General features: G+C 36.8%; 1 protein-coding gene across 2 annotated transcripts in view; it reads left to right on the top strand.

Annotated features, from left to right (window-relative positions):
• The window catches only part of GRID1 (glutamate ionotropic receptor delta type subunit 1), a 542,454-nt gene that overhangs the window by 403,137 nt on the left and 122,309 nt on the right, over positions 1–17,008 (top strand). For both annotated transcript variants that reach the window (XM_075154298.1, XM_075154299.1), the window contains exon 5: positions 11,479–11,532. In XM_075154298.1, coding sequence (XP_075010399.1) covers positions 11,479–11,532 — 54 coding nt within the window. The remainder of the gene's footprint in view (positions 1–11,478; positions 11,533–17,008) is intronic.

Raw genomic sequence — 17,008 nt, 5'->3', positions numbered from 1 at the left:
TTTCCAAATTTCTCCCATGTCTCCAGATGCATCTCTAGTCCTTAGTTCTTCTCTTCCACAATTTCTATCAGGTGATAGCATTATGTTCCCATCAAGTAACCACTTAAGGATGTGTCTTTATTCAATTTTTTCAGCTGGTAACGTTTATTGTCACATTCTTTTGAGTCTCCTACAAAAACAGATGTAACCCTGATATAAAAATATGGTCCATTCCAATGTCATGTTTTTTCCTCTTTTTTTTTATCATTACATTTAACTCTCACAAACTTCCCATTTTGACACCTTCTGCTTATTCACTTTCCAAGACACTGTCTTTTTAAAATTTTCGCTAGGTAAAATCTTTTTTTCTAAAAGTTTTGCAGTTAAACTGCTCATCAGCCATAGCCAAAGATACCCGCAATAACTTCTCAAACACATGGCCTTTATCTTACTCAAAAGTTCAGTGTGCCTAAGTAGATTCTGCAGACTGGGAAATCTGACCACACCACAGACTTTATAAACAATGATCAACTAATAGACTTGGTTCCTGTTTCCATCTGCCATTGATTTTCCCTCAAGGAGGACGAATTTCATGCCAAATTCCCTGTTCAGCACTATTTGTTGTATTGTTACACAACATGTTGCTTTCACTTTATCTTCAGAAAAAGAAATTAGCATTTGTTGGATGCTTTCATATATTAGTCTGAAATCTGAATCTCTTTTCATGGGATATACATTAAAAGAAATTCTGTTTTCTAGTCATAGTTTGTCACAAACACAATTGTTATATTAAAAACTGTGTTCATCCCATAGTATTTGCGGACTGTTGGGTTTTTTTGCCATCAGCTGGTCATAAGAGGCTTAAAACAGACTCATGGTCCTCTATATAAATCATTCTGCATAAATGATATACCATATATTCTACTCTATTTTTTGTCAATGAGGTGTAAGCTACTTTAATGAGACGTAATGGAAGTTTCCATTCTGAATCCTTTCATACCTGCATGGATGGAATAATAGAAATCAGCGGTAAGGATAGTATATCACAAGTCAAACATGCTCAGATTTTAAAATTAAAAACCTGTTAGTTTCACTTTTTTCTTCCTCTGGATTTGTACGGAAGCTCAGGTACATGGAAATTCTAACACAAATCTGTGTTTTGTCTAAATTTACCTCAGAAACAATGGGAAGAAAATTACAGTAGTTAAAATGCTAAAAATGATTTGGTTTCAAGAAAAGAATCAAGGCATAATCCGTAACGAATGCTGGTTTCTCTAGAGTCAGAAGATAAGCTGTTGCTCCAGACAATGTAGAAAGGTTCATTCTCAAAACTCCATTTGTCTATAACTTTGCAAACACTGTGAGCTTGTGTTAGTTAGATGAAGTGGAAATTGTTTCAAAGGATGAAATACATATTTTTAAATTAATAACTTTGCTATACTCCTCTGAATAACTGTGTGCAAGCATTTAGGAAAAGTAAGTATGTTTTCCAGTCAAATCTGCTCATGCCCCATTACTGTAATATATATGTTTAATATCATTCTTGCTGCCAAAGATAAAGCTGATGAAGACTGGCAGTAATGAGATAACCACGGGGGCTCCAGTACATCTCTGCAAGCTTTGAGAAAGTGCAGGTGCAAAACATCACAGGTTTTGACCAAAATGGTGATTATTTGAACACCTACTTGGAAGAAAAATCTGTGAACAAAAAGTGAACTTCTCTGTGCCTGCTTCTCATTGGTTTTCTGCTGTATATGTACTCAGTGCTGGGTGACTGCTGCCGTTGCTGACCTTTGTTCAGCCTGTAAGGCTTTGCATAAAGTCATTAAGACTGTGGGCATACAAAGGGAGAGTTAGCCCTTCCATTACCACCATTACTGCTCCCCAAGGGTTTCTTTCCTCCTAGAGCAGCCTGAAAGAGTTATCACATGACAAGTACACAGAAGCCAAGCATCCTCTTGCAGTATAAAGAAAAGCAAATATTCTTCCCTCTTGGCAGAAGTGATCAGGAAGAATCTTCTGGTTTGAGATGGTTATGGTGATCTTTAAGGTGTTCTTTAGGTCTCACACAGCCTGTGGCACTGCTTGTGCATGTAAAATGCACTATGACTGACAAGAAGGTCCTCAGACCTGTAAGGATTTTGCTTTATTTATGTATTTATTTTGCAATTTAAAATAAGAGTTCTGTAGGTAAAAAAAGGACTGGTTTGAAAGTGATTATATTTCAGGCTGAGGCAAGACTAGTGTTGTCATCTTTCCTTTAAAACCATACAGGATTTTTAAGGAATTTAAGAGAAGAGACTGCATGTACGTGAACAGATGAAAAGATGGATAATGGACAGGGTAGCCTTTGATGTGGATATATCTTTCCAAGTTCACAGAGTTCAAAAATCCATAACCTATGTAAAGTAACAGCCTTGCAGTGTGATTGGCAACATTGTGCCAGAGGCGATGAATCAGTATTAAAACTGTAAGTTCATGAAAATCAAAGTGGTCTCTTGACCCTATAGCTGGTTCTTTCAGTTCAGAGTTTATGCCGTGATACGTGATTCTGGGAGCTTCAGCTGTCATGCTGTCAAGACAAAGCATACTTCTTTTAAAAGAGGAAATTAGGAATATGTAAGTTGTATTTTCACAGTTTGGTTTTGTGTGCATGTTTGAAAGCTAGGAAGTTTGCATCTTTCTTTAATGATATAGTTACCATCTGCTGTTTATACCTACAAAAAGATCAAACCCTGGAAAACTGTGCAAACTCTATAAAGTTATATTGAACTTCCAGCACAAGCTGAAGTTGGAGCTTAAGGTATTGTTTCTGAGCTGAGAGGGCACCGTGTGTGAGACTGGTGGTGTGTACTGAAATGTGTTATACCCTGACTGTGGAATTCCTGGACTCGTTATGAGAATAGAGAGCAATCATCCATGCTGAAAATAGGTTTATTTACCAAGGATCTATGCCTGACAAGCCATTTTCAACCTTCATACCTTCTGGTCAACCCCATGTAGGCATTTCAAACAAACAGAAAACTTAAACTGCTAAATTGTTTCAGGTGATTTCTTCTCTTAATGGGAGGCAGGTGGAAAACCAAAGCAAACCAACCAAAAAACCCCCAAGCTCCAAATGCTGGCCAGTTCTGATGAATTTTAGTTTGTTCTCTGTAGTTTGGCTCTTTCAGGAGTACAGTTCTCAACATAGCATTACAAAATTGTCTCTAAAAAGGTGAGACTTTTAAATATAATATAAATGTACAAAGCTGTTATTTTCAAAAAGAAATTCAGTGTCTAAGAGCAAAATTTAGTTATTCTTTTCAAAGATTTCATTGGGTCTTCACAGTCAACTTAGCATGTGGCTTTGGTAAAATTTTAAGTACAAGATTTCTGAGAGGTTATGTTCTTTAGTTAACATTAGATTTATGTCTTTACGGAAATGTTGCTTTCTGACAGCTGTGCAATTATCCGGTGTCACCACTGCGCCACGTAGTTAAATGGTCAACAGTTACCACGTTTATAAATAGAATGTGACATTTGAGCTTTGAAAAGTAAATTCTTACTGAATGCTTTTGGAAGAGTTCCACATACAGTACTTCTCTTTTATGCATCAGTCAGTGGAATATGCATTAAGTGGAATGGCAACAGAGATTGTATATAATAAGCATTACCTATAAAATGGGAATAAGATTAAACAGAAATCCTGAGGCATTACACTGAAATGGTTAAGGTTACAACAAAAGGCAATGTCACATATATCACAGTAGTTATTCAAGAACATTTACAGCCGTGTAGCCAGGAGAAGTTGCAGTGTATAGTTCCTCTTCTCCCACTCTTTCTTATTTTCTTCTTCTCCAATATTTCTCTTTAACATTAAACTGTTATGTAGGTTTTCTTCAGTGTAGTTTTTTTCTGATCGCCTATGACCTAAATAAGAGGCAACTAGTGCAGTACAAACTTTAAAATACATTATTAGTATATTTCAGTTTGGGCTATTGTCAAATCATATTGTGCAAAATGTCATGTACACCTTCTAATTAGCATTCATCAACTGTAGGGGTGTGTGCTAAAAGCTGGTGAAGGTTTGGGTCATATTTACTCCTGTTTGCATGAAATGTCTTATTAGCAACTGAAAATGGAACTCAATTGTGGACAGTATTTGGGAATTTGCTCTGGGATGGGTTTTTTTTTCCTATTTTTCTTTTTTTTTCCCCTCCTTTTCTTTTTTTCCCTCTTTTTTTCCTTTATTAGGTTGAGTTATTTAGCTTGTGGAGGAACTGAGACAGAGGTCAAGAAAGGACCACCTCATATTGTTTGGGCAGAGACCATAAATGAAATATTACAGAGTTTGTGGGGAACAAGAACACTGGATAGCTATCCCAGACTAATGACCAGACATCTGAGTAGAAGTGTATAGAGAAGTGTATTTGGCCTACCTTTTGTGGGAGATTCAAGCTGAATATACCAGGTTTATAGGTTTATACTACTGGAGGAGCCCAGAACTGTTAAAATACCATCCAATCTCATGATAGCCTTTCAATAATTGCTTGTGCTTCATCAGTACCACTGCGGGAAGCATGGCTTTTCTTAGCAATGCAGTTCTGCATAAGAGTAACAAGGAAATATCAGGCTTCATGTTTTAATGTAACAATGCATGATAACTTGAAAAAATGCCCCCACTGAGTGAGGTTTTTTAGTAATATGTTTACAGAGTGTAGACCAAGAATGAAGTAATACGCACAGTGAATTATCAAGAAATATGGATGTTAAAAGCAAGTTATGTTTGTGGTTCATTAATCACTTGTACGAAGCTAGTATGTACCGAGATTCAGAATTGACAGCTTCTGTTGTAAGTGCAGGGAAATTTACTGTATCATTGACACGAGGTAGTGATAGGGAAAGACAGGGACTCCGTGAGCCTGCTAAGTTGTTTTTTTAAAAAGTGTCTATGTGCACATTTCTAGGAAGATGTTCAGAAAAAGGAAGAATATAGAATTTCTGGCAAAACCTTTTTTATTAAAAGTACAAATTCTTCACGGAGAATGATGTTCAGTAAGAAAGGGTCAGGTTCAGTGAATTCTCTGATCTAAAAAAGTATGTCATGGAACCTCTTTAAATTCCCGTTTTACCGTGTAGAGAAGGAAGAATTTCATATTTCACTTTGAAATGACATTTAGAAATTTTAATTAACCTGTATTAAATGAGAAAAGTAAACTTACAGTCCTGATTCAGTTTACCGCAACTGAGTTTTTTCTCTTCAAGGTTCTTAGTCCAAAATATCTTAGTTTTATGACTTTTCATCTAGAGTTGGGATGTTGTACTGTGGTCTGGAAAATTTCATTTTAATCCCTGTACTAATGGTACCATTACCAATTAAGCTTTAGGAACAATATCAGTCTGGAGTATTCTTTGGTACACTATAAGTATTATAAGGAGATTTTTAAAAATTATATTTATAAATACATTATTTATTGTGGCTAGTAATGCTTATTTTATTTATTTATTTTTAATCTATTAAACATTATAGGATTTATGCTCCTCTGGAGATACTGAACCAAGAGGTATTTATTTAAAATGCAAAGGAAAGAAAGGTTCTAATGAAGTGCAAGAATCTCAGTAACTGCTACAGAGAAATTGTTTTTCTGTGAAGTTGTACTACCTATGCAATTCACTCCTGGATGTGAACTGCATTATTTTAATTGAAGAAGTTTCTAAATATAAATCGGGTATCTAGGGGATATAGGCTGAACCCATCTGCTCTACCAGAATTGACTTTTTCGTATCTCTTACCTTAACTTATTTGTATCCACGACATACACAAAGCTTCTCAGATAAACAGGTGCACTTTGATACTATCCAATTAATTACTATCAGATGTATTGCATTGGAAACTTGGTCTGTATCTCTTCTTTGGGATCCAAACCAGTTTCCTGATTCCTAGGATGTTTTTCTGGACATTTAAATCAAGAACAAAGCCATTTCTAAAAATATAAGTCCATCTCCTGCAATGAAAGTCAGCAGTTGGAGCTAGGTTTGGTTCAGGCTTACAAAATGCTATGAAGAAGGTAGTGACTTTTTTTTTTCCCCATCGTTGTTTTACTATAATAGATTTCAAAATGGTTCTGAAGAATTCTTCTTATTTTTTGGGGGGGGCAAGAAAAGACAGTAATTAAATAATTTCTCCAAGAATGTCAAGGGAAAAAAAAGAAGCTGCTTTTTGAAGCAGGTCATTGGCTACAACCTTGCTTGGTACAATAAGAGCTGGAAACAATTTTCTTTTGAAACCTGTCCAGTGGCAAATGCAAAGTGAGTAGGTAATGAATTGTAAGGGCCAAGACTGATCCCTTATGAAAGATTTGTAAAGAGCTAAGAATTAGACATGATTACCTCCCAAAGCCCTTCTTTACTTATACCTTCACTATGAATAATAAAAAAAAAGAAAAAAAAAAAAAGAGGCTTATCTGTTATTGTCATGCCGGTTGCTTCAGAAATATGAAGGGAAAGATGACAAATGACTTCAGAAGAACCAGATATTTGCCTATGATGAAGGCATATCTATTTTTTTTACTTATTTCATAGTAGTAAATCTGACCTTGAGTATTTCCTAATTTCATCCCCCACCGTCCTGGTCTCTAAAAATAACTCAGGTCTCCTGCAAGCTCGCTCTTCAGATGCTCACTGGCTAGCTTGCTCTGTGCCTGGTTTTCTGCTGTAAGCGTCCTGGGGACTGGCCGTTGGCAGTCTGTCTGGTTGGCAGGGGGCTGCAGTGGGGTTGCAAGCTGGAAGACACCTGCGTAGGAGGAGATTTGTAATGCGACCTGGTTCGGGAGCTGTGGTCTCGAGATGGTCGGGTATATCTGCCGGTGCCTCCATGGAGCGCTCATCACGTTGCAGGTGTATCTGCTCTCTGCTGCCAGCTGTAATTAGTCATCGGTTGGCAACAACTTTGGTTTTGTGTTCTTTCGGTATCTCTTAGGACACTCTTTCCAAATTATTTTCTAACTGTGAACTCCCCACTTTTCCCTCTCATTCATTTTTTTTCTCGAAAGCTATGATACTCTTTATCCTCACCATTAAGGTAACGGATGCGCAAGTAATAAATACCCTTTACTACTTTGATATCCCTCCTAGCAAAACACTCTGGTGGTTCTTTTATATCACGGATTTCAGGGTGGCAGCCCTTGTTTCCAAAAATGTAGACACAACAGGACCATCTGTGTTTGCCATCTGCAAGACATTTCCTTCTAGGATCCCGGGGTTGGTTACGGGTCTTCCAGACATTCCTACTGCCTGTCCCTCTGGGTCCACAGTAAGGAGACAACAGGTTTGTAACTATAACACAGATGCATGTAAGCCTAAGCTCTTCAGCACAACCTGCTGTCACTGGAACACAGTCTGCCCATGTCTGTTTGAACACCCACCAGCATCTCTCTAAGTTGTGTCCAGCCACTCATCCCTACATTCCTTTCTACACAGTCCGCTTTTTGCTGTTAATACCAGGGTGCTGACCCTGGCAAAGCAGCCAGGTATTGTGGAAAAGAGCCTTCCCTATTACTAGCCAGCCATTATACGCTTGGAAATGTTTTCAGTTTCAGATTTTTTGAGGTGGTCAGGAAAGGACTGTTTCTGTTCTTTTTTTTTTTTTTTTCCCTGCAGAATTGCTTTATTTCTGAACATAGCGGTATTTATTGCTTGCTTTCCTAACTTCTCCTTTTAATCCTGCAACTGCCATTAGATAAAATAATGAACCGAGCTACTTATTCATAAAGGCAATGTAAATATTTCGTCTCCGCTGTATTCCAATAAAATAATGTTGTCATGGATTCTTGGCAGTAAATTATTTTAAGTTATACATTAAAAGTAAAAAAAGCCATATACATGAAAATATCTTTGATAATTTTTCATGAAGCATCTTATTGTTTTCTTTTATCATTGTTGGTATGAGATCAGGAATCTCAATGCTCGTATTTTGATTTTCAGTGTCTCCCTATTTCATTTCTATCACAAATGCTTTCTATTGAGAAATTATAAACAGTTTTCTACATTCACTGCTCCCCTTCCCCTCCTCCCAGTCTGGCCCGATTCTGATAATATCATTTAGATGTTGTCATTAATAGTGGTCCACTGAGTGAATTATAATTCTCTTGTTTGGGTTCTGCATTTTAACATTTGGCTGTTGAAATGTAGTTGGGGAGGAAGAAAGTCATACAGTCTCAAAAAACCACTCTTTTTTCCAAATTCGTAGAAGCTATTTGCTAGTCCAAGAGAAAATAAAGGAAAGATGGATGCTCTTTAATTTCCAGTGCACTGTTTATCTCAAAAGCAGACTTTCTATTTGATAGAAATGTTGTGAGGCATTAATTACTCCCAAGTGTCAGCTAGACCCTATGTACATATAGAGTATATAAAGAACTAGGATATTTTGCACCTATATTAATAATTTTTCCACAAAAAACCCTGTAACATGAATCCTGCCCCAATAGATGGCAGAGCTTTTCCTCATCACACAAATTCCTAGTCTACTTTCTTTAATATAGGGTGCATTTATAAAATAGGCTGTAATAACTCCTTCAGGATGTTTCATGGACAATTTTTTTTTCTTTTTGAAGGGATGGAGGCACAAGCTTAAACAAATAACAAGATCTTGAACAGCTTGAATAATTAAAAACTAATTAAAAATGGGTGACCATAATCTCCCAAATGCTGATACTCTTTCCTCTTCAAAGAAAAAGAAGTTCCATAAGTTACAAACATGTAATTTATTTCTTATTCCAAGAATTCTGAATAAATTTTTTTATGATATCACAGGTGTCCAGGAGCTTGCTCTTCACACTGCTTAACTTCCATGAGCCTCCAGCAATACACCTCCAATACACCAGTGCTCTCAGAAGGTTGAAACCTCTGAAATGTGTCTTTCAATAGTTCTTTTTAAGATTCTTTAGGACAGCAAGTCTGTAAATATGGTGCAAAATCTAAAGTACAAAATGCAAGAAGTTTCTGCTCCCTCTCAGGAGCAGAAATGTCTGGGTTTAGAATAATGCTTCATGCTATGTGTTGCAGCTCTAAACACAAGGTATTTATAGATACTTAAACTTGCCTACCTACGGTTATGTTTCTAAATACATTTCAGGCTTTTAGAGTGCAGAGCCATTGACTTCTGTAGGAGGTGCTGAACGGTCTAGCACTCTGATGACTAAAGATAAACTCTTAGCAACCTAAATTTAGGCACCTCATTTTAAAAACTTTGGCCCAGATATGTGAACCCAGAATGAGTTACAATAATTCATTTCAAATTCCCCAGCTCTTGTGGCTCCCCAGACTTAGCATTTATTCATACAAATTGCTCACTGTTGCAGATAAATCACAAAATGTAGCCAATGCAATAACTCTGCACCTGAGCATTATTTAGTTCTGCTTTGCTAATGTTGGCAGCACTTTGCTTTCCCTCTATATGTTACAGCACCTGGCTATTTTGGCTTTGTCTGAATACGTTAAAGAGGTGAATAGGGAGAAAATCTACAAGTTTTTGCCCTCACTTTCATTACTGCTAGCTTTCTTAATAGCTGCAATTCCTCAATTAGGTGGTCAGTTTAATTTTCTTGCCAGCTTAAAAAAAATGCAAGGGAGACAAATACCAAGAGAGAGAATTTTTCACTGCATGCTTAGGAGAGGATTATGTTGTCAGAAACATTGTCTCTAGTGGTTATCATCTGCTTTGACACCAGGGATAGTTAATTTCCCATAATGCGGTTTATGATGATGATGAGAAATACTGTGGCCTGTCTGTGTTTATTTTTTTCTTCCAACTTTGCGGTTTCTCTTTTGGGATTTTTGTCTCTTTAAAGGAGTCGTTCACCTTGTGGACATGAGAAATAGATTGAGGTATGTGTATTGTCCACAATTTTCTCCTAGGTTTGTGTAGGCTGCACAAATGAGTAAAGTTTTTAAACACAATTACTTAGGCAAGTAATTTATACTACCTTTTTCTTTTTTTTAACACAGTATAAACTAAGAGTAATGTTAAAAATATTGGTGTTGGCTACTTAGCCAGTTTTTGGTTTGTTTTTTTGCCAGGATCGGGTAACAATACTCCCTTTGCCTATATTAAGGATGGATAGCTTGTAATTTCACAGCAGCCTTATAAGTCGTGGGCGTTTATTCTAAGCCAGTCATCTGTAGTCAGTGTCATGAGAGAAGGTGATTCATCCCATCTGACGCTAAATATCTGAGAGGCTTATAATGCAAATGTGTTCTGGAGAGGAAGGTGGTTGATGATGTGGCTGCCCAGCCCAGTGCCACAGTCTACAGAGTCTCTCTGTACCGGTGCAATTGTTTTTGAGGCCACACACAATGAACAGGGTGTGGAAAATTATCCAGGTTAAAAAAGAGTAACTGGAAGTATTTTGTTCACCTGTATTTGTTTTTCTAACCAGGTTCATTTCAGTGATTCATAGGGCCATATATAACACAGTGATAAGAATATCTGCTCAATAAATGGAGTCATATTGGCACAGAAGAAGGAAGTGGTTGAAGGCAGGGACATTCAAAACTTTGTGTAATGAACGGCCTCCTGAAATACATGTGTGCGCTGTCCTGTTTTATTAGGTGAGGTGAATCCACAATAGTTGTTTAACCGTGTGTTAAGAAGGACATTAGCAATATCATTATCGCTGTAGTGTACACCTCTTGATGCTTGATATTGCTTTATTAGACTATAAAGTATCTTGAAGTAAGCTTATCTATGTCAAACAAAGGGGGCAGTTAGAAACTTCTACGTATATTGCCAAATCCTTCCTCTGAGGTCCTCAGTACTAGTAGTGCTGTTTGTGTTAGCAGTCTTTCCCAATTTTAGCACCTTAGTGAATCATGAGGGTTATATGTGTATGGATAAATATGCTGTCCGATGAGATGGGTTGTTGTAATATGTATGACTACCCAAGTCCACACCAGGAAGCCAGAAAAAGTGTCCGTGCAAATCATAGCTTTTTCTTGGGTCTTATGTAAATATGAAGAGAGGATGACTCATATGAACTTCACTTGAGTGTCTCAGTGGTGTTTCTCATTAAATAGGTTAGGTAACAGTTAAACTATCAGAGTTGTAATGAGGCAGAGGCACATTGAAAAGAAACCCAGCCTACTAGGATGCATTAGATATACAGAAGTTAAATCTCATGAACTGCATGTTCTGTGTGCAGTTGTTCATCACAGGATCCCTTATCATGTTGATGTACCACCCTGCTCCAATATGCTTTTGTGATACATCTAGGGAATATCTTCATCGTACAGGGTACTTTGGTTTAGATACTGAAGTCAGAGAAATGTGACTACCACCGATAAGATACCCCTCCATGAAGCAGCAGTGGAAGAGATGAAAAGAACTATACTGAAACAATGTCAATAGCAACGAAAGCAATCAAAATGAGTTTTATAGTACCTTTTTATGTAAGTTCTTTCTGGAATACGTTTCACATGTTTTATTTATTTTTATTATTATATTTCTTTTTATTTTTGTAGGCTGTGGAAACCAACCTTGCATCAAAGGATAGTCACTGGGTCTATGTAAATGAGGTAAGAAAGTCAAAAGAGACAACATAGCTTGGTACATTCACTCATCACCGTCTTTTGTTTCATCTTTTGACACACCAAACTGAGCATACACTTAGCATTTTTGCTTTTTGAATGGTACAAGATGCAAACACTGTGGTATCGTTCTTGTCTGTCTCAGTTGAATTGGCATGAGTTGAATACCAAAGGTCAAAATAAAGCTTCCAATATACCTCATAGCAGCTGGGAGACTTCATTTTTACCTGCATGTTGACCCTACTTCATTAGCTATTTAGGAAGCAGAGAATATCTCAAAAGAAACCTCAAATACATGCATCTATATCTGCCAGAATCTCACTCTTCACTGCTATGAAAGCCTGCACTCAGATACCAGGAGAAGAAAGAGCGCTGAAGTTACTTGTAGGTTTAGCTCGTTAAAATATGCATTTACATGATACACAGGGTTTTTTTAGTGCAGAGTTGTGTTGGTGTTTTGGCCAAGATCCAGGATAGCATAGATTTAAAATGTGGTATTTCCTCTCTGCAGCAAACAGTATCCTGTCCTCCTACTATGATTATTTATTTTACCTTAGTACCACTGATTCCCATTAGGAATATTCAAATATTCAGACTCATATTCAAAAAAGCAATGGAAAGCTTGAAATGTTGTACCATATATAATAATTTATAAATCACTGATTGTTCAGGATAAATGGCACTATTTTATATATTTCTGGTTTTAATAATGATTTGTTAAAAGATAGTAAAATACCTAAGTTAAAAAGAACCCTGTTCACTTTTATTTTTATATTATAAATGCCATAGCTTCTAATTTAATAACTAATTCCTTTGTTAATTTCTCATTCCTTTCTTTGCACCTAGCTAATAATTTTGGGTAGGCTACTTTTAATAGTAACTATAAATTGTATTGTGCAGCATCAGAAAGGCTCTGTAATTAAATAGGGGTTAGGGAAAGCGAGTGAAATCTCTGCTTATAAAGGCTTTATAAATTCTTTCTAGTCCTTGTTACATTTAAATTCTGATTTGTCATCTGCAGTAATGGACCCACTACAAAATATCAGCAAGATGCCCAGAGAGTCAGTGTTTATATTCACATAAAGATAATACAGTGCATATTTCCCTAAACATTTATAGAGAGGGAGTGTTTGTGATTTTTTTATTGCTGCTGTTATTGTTCAGATGTTAAAACTCACTTCAGGAAGCCTGAATCTGTAACATCACAAATAAAAACCTTCAGCACTCATGCGCAGACGTGCGTACATACACGTAGACAAACACATCACACAGGGTGTCCATTCTGCTTTTATTTTGGGAACTTTTTTTTTTCTCTTTTACGGCTAGAGACTGGGTAGGGAAGCTATGATAGCAAAATGTAAATCTAAAGTTAACTTTTTAGTGAAAAATTTTAATGCACATACTTATAAATATCTCAAAATGCAATTAAATTGAAACAGACAATTACAGACACTTTTCAAATTCATGAAACTTTGGATAACTCTTTGAAGGCAGAAAGAGGATGAAATGTCTTGATTATCTTTTTTTTTTTTAACAGAAAACTGTTGGTCTTTGTGTGCTTAAAGTTACTGTGAAAAGAAGATACATTAGGCATCCACATGGATGTATCTGTAGAAAGATGGAGGTTTCTTAGGGCTTGCTTCTTATTTAGTAGTGTGCATACCCCCATGCTAGCAAGAGGACGGATTGATTATGCTTTCCGTGTACGTGTTTCCAGTTGGTATCAGTGAGAACTGCATGGGTACTTGATGGAATATATGTTATTCCTTGACTGGATGTTGATTGGTGCTGTGATTTGCAGAATGGAATTAACTTTTCATTCCCAACAGTCAAATAGGCTCTTTTTGATGTAATTCCGCAGGAGTAGCAAGCCAGATGTAGATCATTCTGTAAATGGACCAAATACTTAGCCAGTCCTTTTTTTCTCCCAGGCAGATTGAGGATCCTACACTTTTTTCTTCACCTCATGGTCTGTGTGACCTAATGATCCCATTGCAAGGAGAGAGAGGTATAGGGCTAACAGACCTGAAGGGGCAGTAGTAGGAAGAGAACTCAATGACGGTTATTTCCATTGAGGTTCCTTGTTTGAAGAGCGTTGGATTATAAACAGACCCTTCAGGCCTTTCTCACTTCAGGGAACCATTTAAGGGCCTGGTACAAGTTAGATTACTGAGGTCTACTGATATTGAACACCTTCTCACAATCTGCCCTGTCTCCCACCTCTCGCCAAGCCAATGAGGATCTGAACCTTGGACTTACCTTGCTATAGCAAGAATGACTATATAGCACAGTATTATTTCAATAAGAGATTTTGTTGTTGTCTTACTTGAATTAAATCTACTTTACTCTCTCTGTATTGACAATCCAATAAACATTTGGGTTTGTTTTTTTCCTTATGCTTCTGTCCCATATGGCAGGATAGGAGTTAAGTTTTGGAGTTCGAACATATTTTATCACTTTAATTTTTTTAGGCAAGCAACACCACCAAGCTTGTGATGAGCCAACTTAAAACTGTATGGCTGGTAAGCTTATTCCACAGCAAATGAACAAATGTAGAATATAAGAGTTCGTCTCAAATTACAGAGCTGTACTGTCAAGATCCTGCAGTGCTAGTTTCCAATAACCCAAGTCTCTGTGCTGAGGTATTTGTTCAGTTTGGATGCCATTGCTGGTGCAAAAGGACTCAGTCATCTTTAGAAAAAGGCTAGTGAATTGGAAGTTGGATTAATCGTATGGGATTGGAAGCCTGAAACATTATATAGCAAGTCTTTCAGGACAAGAAAATACACAGGGATAGGTCTTTGCAGGCAATATCATGGCCTCATATGTCCTCTTTTAAGGCAAAGTCATAAAAACCTTACTGTTTTAAAAATATATATTTGCAAGTATGTCTACTTTTCTCATTTCAGATATTTTATGTTTCAAACATGCAGAGCTGTCAAAAGTAGTGGAGATTTGAGGGGGAAAAAAGAAATGTCTTTCTAACCACCTTCCCCTTTTTAGATTTATATTTCATCATCTTCACTTTTATTCTTCTAGAAATACTAAATCATTCCTTGCATTCGTGTAGGTAACAAATTCTACCTAACCCTGAGTTCTGGGTTAAACATGCAAAGTAGCTTTTTAAAAGCAAGAATATTTGTGATTTCTGTATAAATCCTTGCAAAAGCAAACAACTCTTCAGAACAATGACTAGTCCATGATTAGCTTTGTCTCCAGAATAGTCCAAAACGTTTTATTACCATTGACTGTGTTGGGAGTTGCCAATGACAGCAATTTTGACCCTAAGGAAGATCTGTTAAAACATGTCTGGTGTTCTGCTTGTATCTTTGCTGTTTATGCCTTTAAGTACCGATGAAGTGACCTACCGGCTTTGATAGATGTGTGCTATTTCTTCTTGTAGCATGACTGGCACAGTTGTAGATGCCCCTCCTTTTTGGGTGATTATTTTCTGTCTTTTTTTTTTCTGTTTTTCTTTCTTATTTTTATTTTTCTCTTACATTTCTTTCTCTTTGGTGCCTGACATCAAGCATCTCTGTCTGTTCCTCCTGACATTTTTCATCCTCCCCTTCTCTTTTTCTGTCTCTTCAGAGAAAATGCTGTGCATTGCCCAGGGCATATGTCTGTGGGAGAGGCACAAGAGGAATACTTGAAACTGAATTTGTATGTGGTTGTCCTAGGAGCAATGTTCTAGGAGTCTGTGTCTGCTTTTTTATTAGCAGCAGCAGTAGGTCTGGGGGTATAAATAGCACTAGAAACCATGTTTCCCTTTTTGTGAGACATTTCATGGTTTTGGAATTTTCTCCATTCCAAGGGGAGAAAAAAGATAAAAGAAATCGTTCTGCAAAGCTGGAATTTGGACAAAAAAAATTTCAAATTAAACACAGAATTTTATTCCCTCATATCAATATATTTAATTCTAATTCCAAGTTTCTAAACATTCATTATTTTTACATGTAAATCAGTAAAGTACACAAAGCAATCAACTACCCTTCATGGAAATAGAATGGGTACTGAATTTGACTGATAACTCAAATAAGTTGTTTCACCGTTATCATATCCTTCCTTTAATTTCTTTCTCAACAAACTTTCAACACTCTTCAGAAGTTTAATTGAGTTGTAGGACAAAGCAGAAGGCTACCGGTTGAGACAGGAGATAATTTTTCATGAAGGACATGTAGGGATGAAGAGAGTACAACGTAGTATTGCACATCCAAACCACACGAACTTGCTCTGAAGCTAAGGAGAGGTGAGGGCCAAACTTGTGGAATAGCTGCGTGAAAAAACACAAAGGACATACACTGAGAAAGACTTTTTTTGAAAGTGCATTTTTGACAGAAATGCCCCAAAGACAAGAAATTGAAATAATGAGGATTTTAATTACCCTGGGAGTTGAAAAAGTAATGTTGGGACACAGACAAGGCTTCACGATTTCCTGTGATTGACAATGTTATCTCTACATGTTTAAAAAGTTAAGGGAGCTGTCAGTTGAGTTTTCATTATGGCTAAGGAAGAATGGGCAGAAGATAATTGGTGTGAAAGTGATTGTGAAATGGTAGCACACATTGTTTGAAGAAGAGGAAGAAGTGAGAAAAGGAGAATAGGGGTAATGGACGTCAATAAAAAGCTTGTCCAACTTCACAAGTTTAGGGAACTAGTAGTGCTTTTGGAAAGATAATATGATGAGTAAAGGATGGCAAAAGAACTGTGGAATTCTGTGAAGATGAAGGCATAATAAGGTATCGTTATGGTTCCAATGGGTTATCTTTACAGATCTTGAAATCAGAGAGGAATTCTAAAGAAAAAGTGGTGAAAAAAAGGGCTAAGGAGGAGTGTAAAGCTGTAACAAAGTAAATGATTATAAAATGAGGCTGAGGTGCAAAATGACTTACACCGGTGTCATAAAAAACAACAAGAAAAGTTTAGATATAGCAGAAGATAAAGGAAAGTATAAGGTGATTACTCAATGGAAAAATGAGGTGTTAATGTTTTTACTGACTGACTTGATGCTGGCTTCGTAGAAACTATTAATAACTATTAAACCAGAGTGTTAAAAACATATTGTAATAGTTCCAGTTTATTTAGATAAATCTGAGACACTCCATCAGATGAGATTCAATATAGGGAAGTGCTGAGTACTTTGGGTGTGGCTACAAAATGAGATATAGCTGGTGAGCATCTGCAGAACCAACTTAGAATCCTTGTGGATAGCAAACAGAATATCAACCAATATTGTTGTGGTCTTGCAAAACAAGCAAATCTAGTCCTTGGATATGTTACTGGAAACATCCTTTGTAAGATAAGGGAGGCAGTTATTTTGCTCAGCTTGGCATCAACTTTGCCTTGTCGGAACAGTATTGCAGGTTTGGGGCAAGACACAAAAACAAAACAAGAGAATGCAGAACAATTTTGAAAATCCAGAGGAAAGCACCTAATATGATGAAAGCTTAGTAAAATATGACCC

This window comes from Calonectris borealis, chromosome 7 (genome assembly GCF_964195595.1).
Source record: "Calonectris borealis chromosome 7, bCalBor7.hap1.2, whole genome shotgun sequence".
Classification (NCBI taxonomy): Eukaryota; Metazoa; Chordata; class Aves; order Procellariiformes; family Procellariidae; genus Calonectris; species Calonectris borealis.
This window is presented reverse-complemented; position numbering and strand designations above follow the sequence as displayed.